The sequence below is a fragment of the Mizuhopecten yessoensis genome, unplaced genomic scaffold, assembly GCF_002113885.1.
Source record: "Mizuhopecten yessoensis strain PY_sf001 unplaced genomic scaffold, ASM211388v2 scaffold10309, whole genome shotgun sequence".
Taxonomy (NCBI): domain Eukaryota; kingdom Metazoa; phylum Mollusca; class Bivalvia; order Pectinida; family Pectinidae; genus Mizuhopecten; species Mizuhopecten yessoensis.
The window spans coordinates 179,760-191,757 of NW_018408482.1; the positions used below are offsets into that span (position 1 = coordinate 179,760).

Below are 11,998 nucleotides of genomic sequence, written 5' to 3' on the forward strand. Positions count from 1 at the left end.
TTGAGTTCCCCACTGTATAATCATATTTACCAGACGAGATGGTTACACACATGCTACCATGATTGGCCTGCTGAAGGTATGGCTATGTGGAGCCCATGATAATATGAACCAGTGTCCATTTCACCATTATTGTAATATGAATATTGCAACTCCCTAGTAGTGAGGTAAAAGTCAAATCATAGGTCACAGTGACCTACTTCTTGTACTCTACACTCCACCTTCCCTAGATATGTACTTGCTTACTAAATCTCCTTACTCCAAATAAAATAGTTAATGAACAAGAGGCCAATGGGCCTGAAAAGTCACCTGGCAAGAATGCATTTAACATTGGTGGCAGGAAATTTACATAACAACAATATCCATTTATAGAGTTCTCCTAGGCTTTACATTAGTGGTAACAGTTGTTCACTTGCATGGGACACCTAACAGTAGAGTTTTGATACGAATTTGGCCTATGACCCCTGCGTGCCAAGTCGAAAATGTTAACACATGACAGACAACGATGACAAAGACCGATTGCAATAGGTCATTAAGACTAATGGTCAGGTGACCTAAAATTGCCCAAGACAAACTCTTTGGATGGGCAGGCGGGCAGATGGACCGAGCGCAAACTTATAACCCCTCGCTCAGGGAAGCTATTGCCCTATAGCCTCTTATTGTTTCTGCAGAATGATGTAGTTTTGTACCCTTTCTTCTTCCATACGCTCCCAAAAAGCTCTGGCATCTTTGCTTTCTTTTTCATACTGTTCAACTAGCAGAGGAATTTCTTCAACACGTTTGGCACGGGCGAAGAAGTCAATCTGAAAAATATTAATTATAACAGAAGTAAAACATCTTTCGAAATATTATACTATCAATTAGAGAATAATATAGAGCTAATTGAAAACTGAAAGAATAAACAAATCATACTTCTCACCTTTTTCTCCTGACTTTTCAAACGTTCCTGCAATTCCTTCTTCTCCTTCTCCAATTGTTCCAATTGTTTCTGCATGATCTCATCAACATCAAGTTTCTCGAAGTCCTTAATGAAATACAATTCCAAAATAATAAATAAAGTACATATTGTATATCTTAACAGTATCAAGTATCAACAGTTAGTAATGGAGATTAGGTCAGTCTAAGTGGTGCTGGATTAACTTTATGACTCCATTTCTCTCTAATGCCTTTTGTAGATTCCATAGAATTCCAGACAATGTCTCAAATCAACGTTCCCCATGGGTGACATAAAAATATGATCTTTCTTTCTTGAAGAGAAATATCAACGACTATTGTTGTTTGAAACCACACAACTTCCGACAAACACACTAGCTAGAACATTGATCTTTGAATCCCCCCCCATTACACATCTACACTTCACTGTGTATCACCATGTCAAGTTTCAGTAAGATTAGTTATTCAACTTTAAGTGACCTTGATTTAAAAAAAAAAAGAAGACTTTTAGTTATTATGTTCATTCACTATGTCATGCCATGTCATAAAATAAAATAAAAAATAAAGTCTTTCCTTTTCAGAAATAAGGACTGTACGACTTTATCTATTCTTCAGTATCAGTGGCCTTGACTTTAACCTTTTTACATCCCTATTGCACATCTACACTTCACTGTGCATCACCATATCAAATTTAAGAAAAGTAAGTTTTTCATATTACAGAATAAGGACTGTACCCTCCCATACACTTTATTTTAGTAGCACCGACATTGATCTTGACCTTACAAACAAGAGGTATAACATGGGTGCTTGGACATTGAAGGAAAGTCTGGCAAGTTTAACAAGAGACCCCAGAGGACCTGTATTGCTCACCTGAATATTTAACAGTCATAGCAAAATATTCTCACTAAATATTATACTGTACTACAAATATTTCACTTGAAACTTTGTCGGTTCCATCTGTTGAAACTACCAGCCAAATATCATTTTATGATTTTGCTTTTTAGTTCTTCTTTAGAAGTTGTTTGACATATTTTCCCCTGTGACCTTGTAAGTAGGTCAAGGTCGCAGGGATTTTCCCCCCTTCTCTTTGTTGGCTCTATCCCAAGACGCTACCAGCAAAATCTTATGAATCCATTCCTTTTGGTTCTTCAGAACAAATCGTTTGAAATGTTGTTGACTTTGGTGACCTTTAAAGTAGGTTGAGGTCATTTTCATTTGCAAACCTTGGTGAGCTCTATACCAAAGTTTGAGAATAAAATGACTTTGAGACCGCTGTGAGCTTGAAAGTAGCTCAAGGTAATTTTCATTCTCAAACTTTGTCGGGCTCTATTCCAGGAAGCCACCAGCCAAATATGAAGATTCTATACACTTCAGTTCTTCAGAAGAAGTCATTTGAAGAGTTTGACATATTTGACCACTGTGACCTTGAAAGTAGGTCAGTCATTTTCATTCTCAAACTTTGTCGGGCTCTTTCCTAGGAAGCCACCAGCCAAATAACGAGATTCTGTACCTTTCAGCTCTTTAGAAGAAGCTGTTTGAAAGTGTTTGAAACAATTGACCCCTGTGACCTTGAAAGTAAGTCAAGGTCATTTTCTTTCTCTCAAACTTTGTTGGGCTCCTACCAACGAAGCTTTCAGCTAAATATCACGAGTCTAGGCCTGTACGTTATTCAGAAAAAGTTGTTTAAAACAAAGATTGAGGGATGTCGCACCATGACATAAGCTCACTTGCCCTTTGGGTAGGTGAGCTAAAAATTAAAACACCTTTTGAACATGTACATTTCACTGAGTATCAGCAAGATTAGTCTTTCGAATACCGAAATAAGCTATTTTTAGTAACAGTGACCTTGACTTTAGAAATTTGTTCAACCCCCTATCGCACATCTTCATTTCATTGTGTGTCACCATGTCAAATTTCAGGAAGATAAGTCTTTGGACGCCAGATAATCTCAAAAAATGAAAGTGTAGATGGCCAGAGAGAGACAGACACTGTGAGACTATAAGGCAACCGCTTCTCTGATGTGGGGCCCTCATAAACTCAATGTTCAACTTCTGTAAGACTTTGGAGTATATTACCTCCACAGTGTTAAATGGAGCTGGGAGTTTTCTGTAGAACCTTGGTGTTATCTTCAGTAAACTTCATATTCAGATTATGTAAGACATTAGAATTTAACTTTAATCACTTGTGTTCAGATCCTGAAGGAACATCGTTAACCTCATTGAATCAATAATCAATAAGTTCAGATAATGTAGCACCTTATGAGTTTTCCCTTGGAATTTGGCCCCAATAACATGTTTTCAAATTATACAGGACCTTGGAACTCCACTTTATTTTGTCCTCTCTATTATGATTATGTCAGAATCTCCCTAACAATTCCCTATTTAGATTCTGTTGAGCCTCGGAGATTCTCCCCAACTACCTCTGTGTTCAGATTCTGAGGACCTCGAGTCTTCTTTTATTACCTCCTCATCAAGATTTTGTAGAACCTTGGAGCCAATCTCAGTTTTTTTGAGTTGTTCAATTTTCTCCATGGCATGCTTCTTTTGAATTTCCTTGTGTTCCTCTACACGCCTCTGTCGCTCACGCTCTTTTGCCTCTCGGTCCAAGCGCGCCATCTCTGCATCGTAAGCTTTTTTTCTGATTTCTTCTGCCTGTTCCAACTCTTCTCGCTCCTAAAACCAAAAAAAGTTTAAATTTCTAAATGTTTTCTACAAATAGGATTTTTTTTTACCGGAGGCACATTAGCTTAGAAAGGTTCAGTTGACTATAATGGAAATGGAAAGTCATTATCTGCCAAGTAGTTTGGGAAGGGAGCCTCCAGAAGGGTCAGCCTCCTTTTTTGTAAAACTTTTAACCCCCATGAGCTAAGGATACCATTAACAAAATTCAAACCTGCCCCGTGATTGAGATGCCATTTAAATTGTATCTTCCTGTCAGCATTCTGATTAGTCCTAAAAATTCATTTGACAAAGATCCTGCCAGTACTTTCTGAAAAACAGCACTTACGAACTTTTACTCTTGTTATTCCAAGATGGTTCCCTGTTTGCCCCCCCCCCCCCCCCCCCCTTTTTTTTTAAACAATCCCAAAATTCAATATGCGCAAGGCACCATACGAAACCTACCGGTACATATAAAATTTGAGAAACTATTTGTACAATTTTGAATCCCCACTATCTAGGGATGCTTCCAACCAAATATGGTGATAACCATCTCTTAGTTTCAAAGCAGTTGATTAAAGCAACATGGCCTTGATTTCCCCTTTTTGGCCCTGTCCCTCCTCTTCAAACAGGGTTGAAGATTTGAAAATTTAAATTCCCACCATCTAGGGATGCTTCCAGTCAAATTTGGCTAATTTTCCAATCAGCAATTAAGAAAGAGAGGTTGGAAGAAATTGTTGACAGATGGATGGACAATGGACTAGGTGAGCTAATGAGATCCAAGAAGGATCTTGCCAACCAACATGAAAGGATCTTTATAAGATCTAAAAAAGATCATCTTTTACCCGGTTTGCTCTTTGTTTTCCTTACAGGTACTATTACCAATTCTCAAGTTGGAAATTCTAAAGGAGAATCATGTACATAACTTCAAACCTTGTAATTTCCAATAAGTTTTTAAAGTAAACATGCACAGCTACAGATCATGGGGAACCTACATATCAAACTTGAGAAAGATCCCTACCGTACTTTCTGAGAAATAGCAATAACAAGAATTATTTAAGGATAGATGACAGACGGATGGATGAAGGGCTATTTCAATAGCAATGAAAATGGTTGGCCTTTAGGACTAATTAAGATGCTATTTACATTGTTGACACTATAGCTGAAAATAAATCAGAGACACTCCCTTTATCTCGGAAATTAAAGCATGTTTTCTTACCAGTTATAGTAATTCTAATTTTCAAATGTTAATACATCTACCGGAGAATCTTAGCTGCACCAACATGAAAGGAGGCTAAACTAAGTACACTCAAACTTAAGGTGCTTAGTTTCCAACCAAACTATCAGAAATTATATATATATGTATTTTTTATCCTAAGCAGATAAATGAACTAGCTATATGCTATGAAGTTACTTTTCTATTAAACTGAGTGACTGCACATAAGTGTAAACAAAATCTAAATCTACTAACGAAGGGTTCTGATCCAATACACTTTTTCAGTTCTGGATCATAACCCATAGTTAGAGAGGATGATCAAGCATGAAACTTAGCCCCTACCCTCTGGTCATTCATATGTTCCAGCTCCTCCTTACGACTCTCAATGATTTGTCTACGCTGGAGGATTCGGCTGTGATCTTTCTTGTACGTCATCCTGTAGTTGTTGATGATCTGCATACGCAGCTCCTCGCGCTGGACCTGCATTTACAACGAAAACATTGTAAATATTTGCACACAGCAGTGACAAAATTTCAGTAACAGTTCCCACAATCAAGTGGCGATATTGTCAGCATGTGTACAACAAAGAGTACATAATAAGTCCAGACATCATCGAGGGAGTCTATCTACTAGGCCTGTGGTGAAAGTGGAGCTTGCATGCGGTCATGCTAATAAGCAGGGCAAGTTATGTTGTTTATGAAATATGAAAGGAGTTTATGAAATCTGGTCGGATTTTTTTAGAGAGATTGATTCAGTAATGATTCAATGAAGCAAGAAATTTGGCTGAAGCTTAGTCAGCCAGACATGCCAAATTCTGAGATAAGCAACCTTAGTTTTGAAATGCATTTGTTAAGCAAGTTAGCAAGATACTATCTCTCCCGGCATGGAAACTTACAAGATACTATCTCTCCCGGCATGAAAACTTACAAGATACTATCTCTCCCGGCATGAAAACTTACAAAGCAACTGTATAATTTAGTAACTTTTATTTTTAACTTAGATATTCTAAACCTCAAGACATGACCCGGATTTGGGTCTAAGGCATGCCTGTAATTGAGAAGAGTTATGCTTCTGATATTAGCGGACTTTACCAGTTGTGAAACAATGGTTCTAACCTTGCGCTCCTTGGGCTCAATGAGGATGACAGACTTGTGAAGTGCCTCAGCGATGCTGGTCAGTTGGTTGCGAATCTGTTCACTTGGCATGCTCTGGATATAAGGGCCCTCAGGCACATCTTCCTTCTGGGCTACCATAAGATCAGTACCAAAGCTCAGGCAAGCCTTTCGGTGGTCGATTCTCACCTAATGAAAGCAGTGGCCAAAATGTAGAATTTGTAAATTGTTGGTTTAAGGAACATTTTCTTCATGGGAAAGAATGTTGTAGAAAACTGTGATGAATGCACATACACATTTTACAAGGTCAAGAAAAAATTCTAAACATGTCATGTTCTATAACTAGAATACTGACAGGTCAGCAAGAGCTTGCCATATGCCGGTTATATTTTTTTTTTGTGTAATTGCTTTATTTTTCCAAATAAATCATCAGCATAAAAGCAGTCAATGTCATCATTCACTTCCAATATAATAAATTCCTCATCTTCCTCATTAGCATCTATATATATATATAAATATAATAATGGTAATTTTTACCAACAGTGTAAAGGTACTGCAATGGGAACAAAGGTGGCCCCTACCTATGCGACGCTTGTCCTTGGGTATTTAGAAGATAAACTTTATACAAATGTTAAAAACCCATTTAGTGTTACTTTTGCAAATTATTTTAAAGACAACTTTTTGAGATTTCTAGATGATTGCTTTATTATTTGGCCTCCAGGTGAGAATCTTCTGGAATTTTTCAATATGCTAAATGCCTTGCATCCCGATTTGAATTACACAATGGAGTTAAGTGAAAAAGGAATACCTTTCTTGGATATTTTTGTAGAAATTAAAGGACAAAATATTGTTAGCGATATATATTGTAAACCTACAGATTCTCACAATTATTTGGATTTCTTTTCAAATCATGCTAAACACACTAAGCTTAACATTCCATATGGTTTAGCATCGAAATTAGTCACGGTTGTTAGCGATAAAAAAATATTAGAAGATAGATTGGACGATTTGAAACTTTATCTTAAAAGCAAACGTTATCCTGCTGAAGTGGTACTAAACGCCATACAAAGAGCTAAAGAGAAAGGCCCTGTCAGTGTTAATTTAGAAAGAGCTAACACCAAAGATGCTGATATCATACCATTTGTTACTACTTACAATCCAAATAATTGTAATATGTTTCCTGTCGTTAAACATTTTGTAAATTTTATGAAAAACAGTGAGAACATGAAGTGTATTTTTGATAAGAAGAAGATTATAAACTGTAAAAGACAACCTAAAAACTTAAAACGTTTACTATGTACATCCAAATTTGATATGAATACCACAAATGTTGTCACTGGTGTAAAAAAAAATGTAAGAAACCAAGGTGTGGTACATGTAAGATTATCATTGAATGTAAAGACTACGTTTTTGCAAATGGTTCCAAAATAGAAATTAGATCAGACATTAACTGTAATTCTAAGAATGTTATTTACTCTTTAATATGTAAACAATGTGGTGAATTTTATATCGGACAGACCGGATGTGAATTGAGAATACGAATGAATGTACATAGACAACAAATGAAGGACAATGAACTAAGATTTTTAAAAGTTAGCAAACATATGCATCGATGTTCTAAAGATGATTTTCATGTGTTACCTATTTACAAACTGAATAGCGACGATGTAGTTGCAAGAGAAATTAAAGAAAATATGTTTATAAAAGTCCTCAAACCCAGCCTGAATGCACAATGATTTTTGCAATGTATTGTATGTAGATGTTTTCTCTGTCTTGGTATTGTTCGTGACGTCACTATGCTTGTTTATTTATGACGTCACTAAAATTGTTGACTATACAAATATTGATGACGTCATGTAACCAACGGTGATAAATAAACATCAATCCGCCTGAAGAAGCCCTAGAAGGCAGAAAGGCCTAGCGGACGATCTGAAAAATTTGTTTTTATTCTATATTTTCCTTCGCAAGGACTTATTTATCTATTATCTACTATATATAAATATATTTTCATATTTCTCATCGTAAAACCATCATCATCAATGTCATATAATCTTCATCATTCACATCCATATCAATTATTGATCACATCATAATCACCCTCAATCATCTTTCAACATCCATCATCATCTTCCTCCTCCTCTTTCAACTTTATCTATCCTGATCATTCCCGTCAATCAAGCAATGATTACATCATACATTTCAACAATGAACTTTCAGCATTCCTAATTCCTGTGTTCTATTTTTAGTAATACTGACTTTGACCTTAGAAGTATCACTCTGTCAAATTTCATAAAGATTATTCATTTGGATTCTAAAACAAGTGTGGACAGATGGACACAGCAATTACTATAGGGCACCAGCTATGAAGTCATTCACCCCTGAAGACACATTTGAACTCTTCTAATTCAAAGGTTGGAATAGTTCATTATGATATTTCAGGGGTTAATGAGTTAAAAAAGTGAAGGAGCTCAGAAAATATGGATATCTCAAAAATAAAAGTGAAATTTAATGCCATCTTTCATCAAAAGTTAATAAAGCTTTATTTTGCAACAAATTTATCATTATTGTTGACCTGGATGGAAGTGTGCTTGGGGTCTTAAAGCGGGAGTAAATCCATGTGTTCAGGCATCTGCAGGTGACCATACCTTATTCTATCAGAATGGGGAATCGGGTTGGCTGTCTCGGTGACCATACCTTATTACATCAGAATGGGGAATCGGGGTGGCTGTCTCGGTGACCATACGTTATTACATCGGAATAGGGAATCGGGGTGGCTCCCTCGGTGACCATACCTTATTACATCGGAATAGGGAATCTGGGTGGCTGTCTCGTTGACCATACCTTATTACCTCGGAATGGGGAATCGGGGTGGCTGTCTTGGTGACCATACCTTATTACATCGGATTGGGGAATCGGGGTGGCTGTCTTGGTGACGATACCTTATTACATCGGAATGGGGAATCGGGGTGGCTGTCTTGGTGACCATACCTGATTACATCGGAATGGGGAATCGGGGGGGCTGTCTCGGTGACCATACCTTATTACATCAGAATGGGGAATCTTGGTGGCTGTCTCGGTGACCATACCTTATTACATCAGAATGGGGAATCTTGGTGGCTGTCTCGGTGACCATACCCGATTACATCGGAATGGGGAATCGGGGTGGCTGTCTCGTTGACCATACCTTATTACATCAGAATGGGGAATCTTGGTGGCTGTCTCGGTGACCATACCTGATTACATCGGAATGGGGAATCGGGGTGGCTGTCTCGTTGACCATACCTTATTACATCGGAATGGGGAATCGGGGGGGCTGTCTTGGTGACCATACCTTATTACATCGGAATGGGGAATCGGGGTGGCTGTCTCATTGACCATACCTTATTACATCAGAATGGGAAATCAGGGTGGCTGTCTCGGTGACCATACCTTATTCCATCAGAATGGGGAATCGGGGTGGCTGTCTCGGTGACCATACCTTATTACATCGGAATGGGGAATTGGGGTGGCTGTCTCGGTGACCACACCTTATTACCTCAGAATGGGGAATCGGGGTGGCTGTCTCGGTGAAAGGTGGGTGCCACCAACCCATCCACCAAACATTGTGAGCTTATCATGAAGATCATGATTAATATTGCAGTAACTGATCTATATTTTTGTGTTGTGCAGGGATTTACCTGGAGATCCAAGGTTCTTGCAGATTCCACAATCACTCTCTCCAAACGGAAACTAGAGGAAAATGGGACAAGAGCTGCTATCCTAGAAAACTCTATGGTCTGGTATACTTGGGATACCTGAAAAGTTTGAATGCACAATTAATTTTGTTTCACATAATGCCTTACAAACAAGATTATGATGAACTTATCTAATTTTCTGTACAAAACACTTTGAAGGGGAATCTCCCAGACTTATTGATTAGCAGTTGTGTGAGCAGACAAGCATAACAAGGGGTAATCCTAGTAGCAATAGTGTATTTACCTCTCCTTTCCTAGTAATTGTATTCATGTGTATAGGGTCAAGAACTAGGAAGTAGGTACCCTGGGGTAGGGCTTGACCCCTAGGCCAATCCTAGTAGCATTAGTGCCTTGTCTCGTCATTTATAAATATATATCTGACAAGTAGAAAGGGGTGAGGAAGACCCCAGGGCCAATTCAAATGGCAGGAGTGTAATTGTTTCTTCATGCCTAGCAATAATATATAGTTATAGGTTGGAGATTACAACTGTTGCCATGTTATGACCCAGGGAGTAAGTTCCCTGATGTGTTGCAGGTCCCCTGGGTAAATCATGGTAGCACAAGTGTATTGATATCTTTATGCCAAGCGATTTTGTATATCTACGGTTATAGGGTTCATAATTGTAATCCACCAACTAAGCCCCACATATATATTTTGACATTGTGGAAATAATCATCATCTGTCAGGTTATAAGTCACACTATTGTATCTTCCTGTTGATAAACAGTTGGGCTGCATGGCCAGAAGTAACAAATTACCGTGATTGCTTATCCAGACCAAAACCAGGTAACCATATTTTTCGTGATGTGAACTTCATGCACCAATGGCCTTTTGTTTTGATGAGAATATTTTTTACTTAATTCATTAAATGCATAAACAAAATTACTCAATACTTATACCTTGTAAATAAAATTGTAAAACACATTACACTCAGATGTTGTTCATGCTTTGCACAATTAACTCAGCTTCGTAATTGGTAAGTCAATATAGTGAAATGTTAATTTAAACATACCTGTTTCAAAACCCTAGTGATGAGAATATTCTCAAGACAATTCATGTACTGGTTAAGCTCGTCAACACCAGCGATGAACTCTACTGGAGCCTTGACTCGGTCATATAGACAGAGGGGATGGAAGTCAACCTCCAGCCAGTTGTACAGATTCTGAAGCTCCGGGTTCACATACTGAATGATGTTGTACTTTACCTGAGTAAAATAAGACACTTATAAATAAGGGTTCACATACAGGACAATGATGAAGTTGACTAAAATGATTTAATTTGTGCAGGCTGCAACGGACTTTTTCTCATTTTTGGGGGGGAATTGGGCCAATGGCTTTAGAATAATCAAATTGGGAAATTTTCAAAGCATACCAACTACTTTTTTTAGTAATGGGGTACCATAACAGAAGTCCCCAAAACTGCCCCCATAGTAGCAAAGAAACATGAGAAAAGGATCGCAATACCATAATTTACCTACAATGTAAATTCCAAATTTTTGAATTTGCAGTCCCCTAATACCCGCATATACCAATTTTTGGTCGAGATAAAAACTAGATTTGCAATTGTGAGCAATAGCGGAGGTCACCCCTCCACTGCTTAGTACCACAGATATACCAAAGATCATCAAAATCAGACAAATCTAAATTTCAACCAATCATAAGCCTGGGGTTGGCCGCCTTTTTGAATCCAAAGTGATTTTTTTTTGGTAGAAAACAAGCGGTCACGTTGTCATCCCTTCCACCAGGTTTCATTATGTTCCATCACGTAGAACGAAAGTTATTACTGGATATGATTTTGACCAATCCAAGGCCAGGAAATGGCAGCCATTTTGTCGAAATGTGAAACTCAGGTTACGAAAGTTACCAGTGTCCCAGTCTATACCTACATACCAAATTTCATGAAAATCAGAAGTATCGCTTCCACTTCCTGGTGGCAAGACAAAAACGGGGAAATTCCCCCGAATTTGTTTGGTATCTGAGAGTTTTCAGGTGCTGACAACAAAAACCAACAAGAGGCCCATGGGCCTTAACGGTCACCTGATATATTTATACAGAGAGTTGATTTTGTTTTTAACACGAACAGAATTATTATTCAGTGACAAAAAACAATAAAACCACCTCATTTAATATCTAGCATACAGATTTAAGACTAAAAAGTATTTGAAACTAGCACCTCTGATTCTAAACAAGGAAAATGAAGAAATTTTAGCACACTGACTCCTTTGGGCCCCACCCTACAGCCCTTGGGCAAAATTTTCAAAGTATCAAACTGTCAACTCAGGGTTATAATTCCAATCAAGTTATTAACATGTAATATTCAAAGTATCATTTGCCATTATAAACCATAATA

At 37.8% G+C, this 11,998-nt stretch overlaps 1 protein-coding gene across 1 annotated transcript in view; it reads right to left on the bottom strand.

Annotated features, from left to right (window-relative positions):
- Nucleotides 1-11,998, bottom strand: part of LOC110460043 (eukaryotic translation initiation factor 3 subunit A-like) — a 63,518-nt gene that overhangs the window by 25,560 nt on the left and 25,960 nt on the right. The window contains exons 9-15 of the mRNA XM_021512745.1: nucleotides 10,662-10,853; nucleotides 9,593-9,709; nucleotides 5,919-6,104; nucleotides 5,146-5,283; nucleotides 3,393-3,602; nucleotides 917-1,021; nucleotides 687-800 (exon numbers count right to left, since the gene is read on the bottom strand). Of these exons, the coding sequence (XP_021368420.1) occupies nucleotides 687-800; nucleotides 917-1,021; nucleotides 3,393-3,602; nucleotides 5,146-5,283; nucleotides 5,919-6,104; nucleotides 9,593-9,709; nucleotides 10,662-10,853 (1,062 nt within the window). The remainder of the gene's footprint in view (nucleotides 1-686; nucleotides 801-916; nucleotides 1,022-3,392; nucleotides 3,603-5,145; nucleotides 5,284-5,918; nucleotides 6,105-9,592; nucleotides 9,710-10,661; nucleotides 10,854-11,998) is intronic.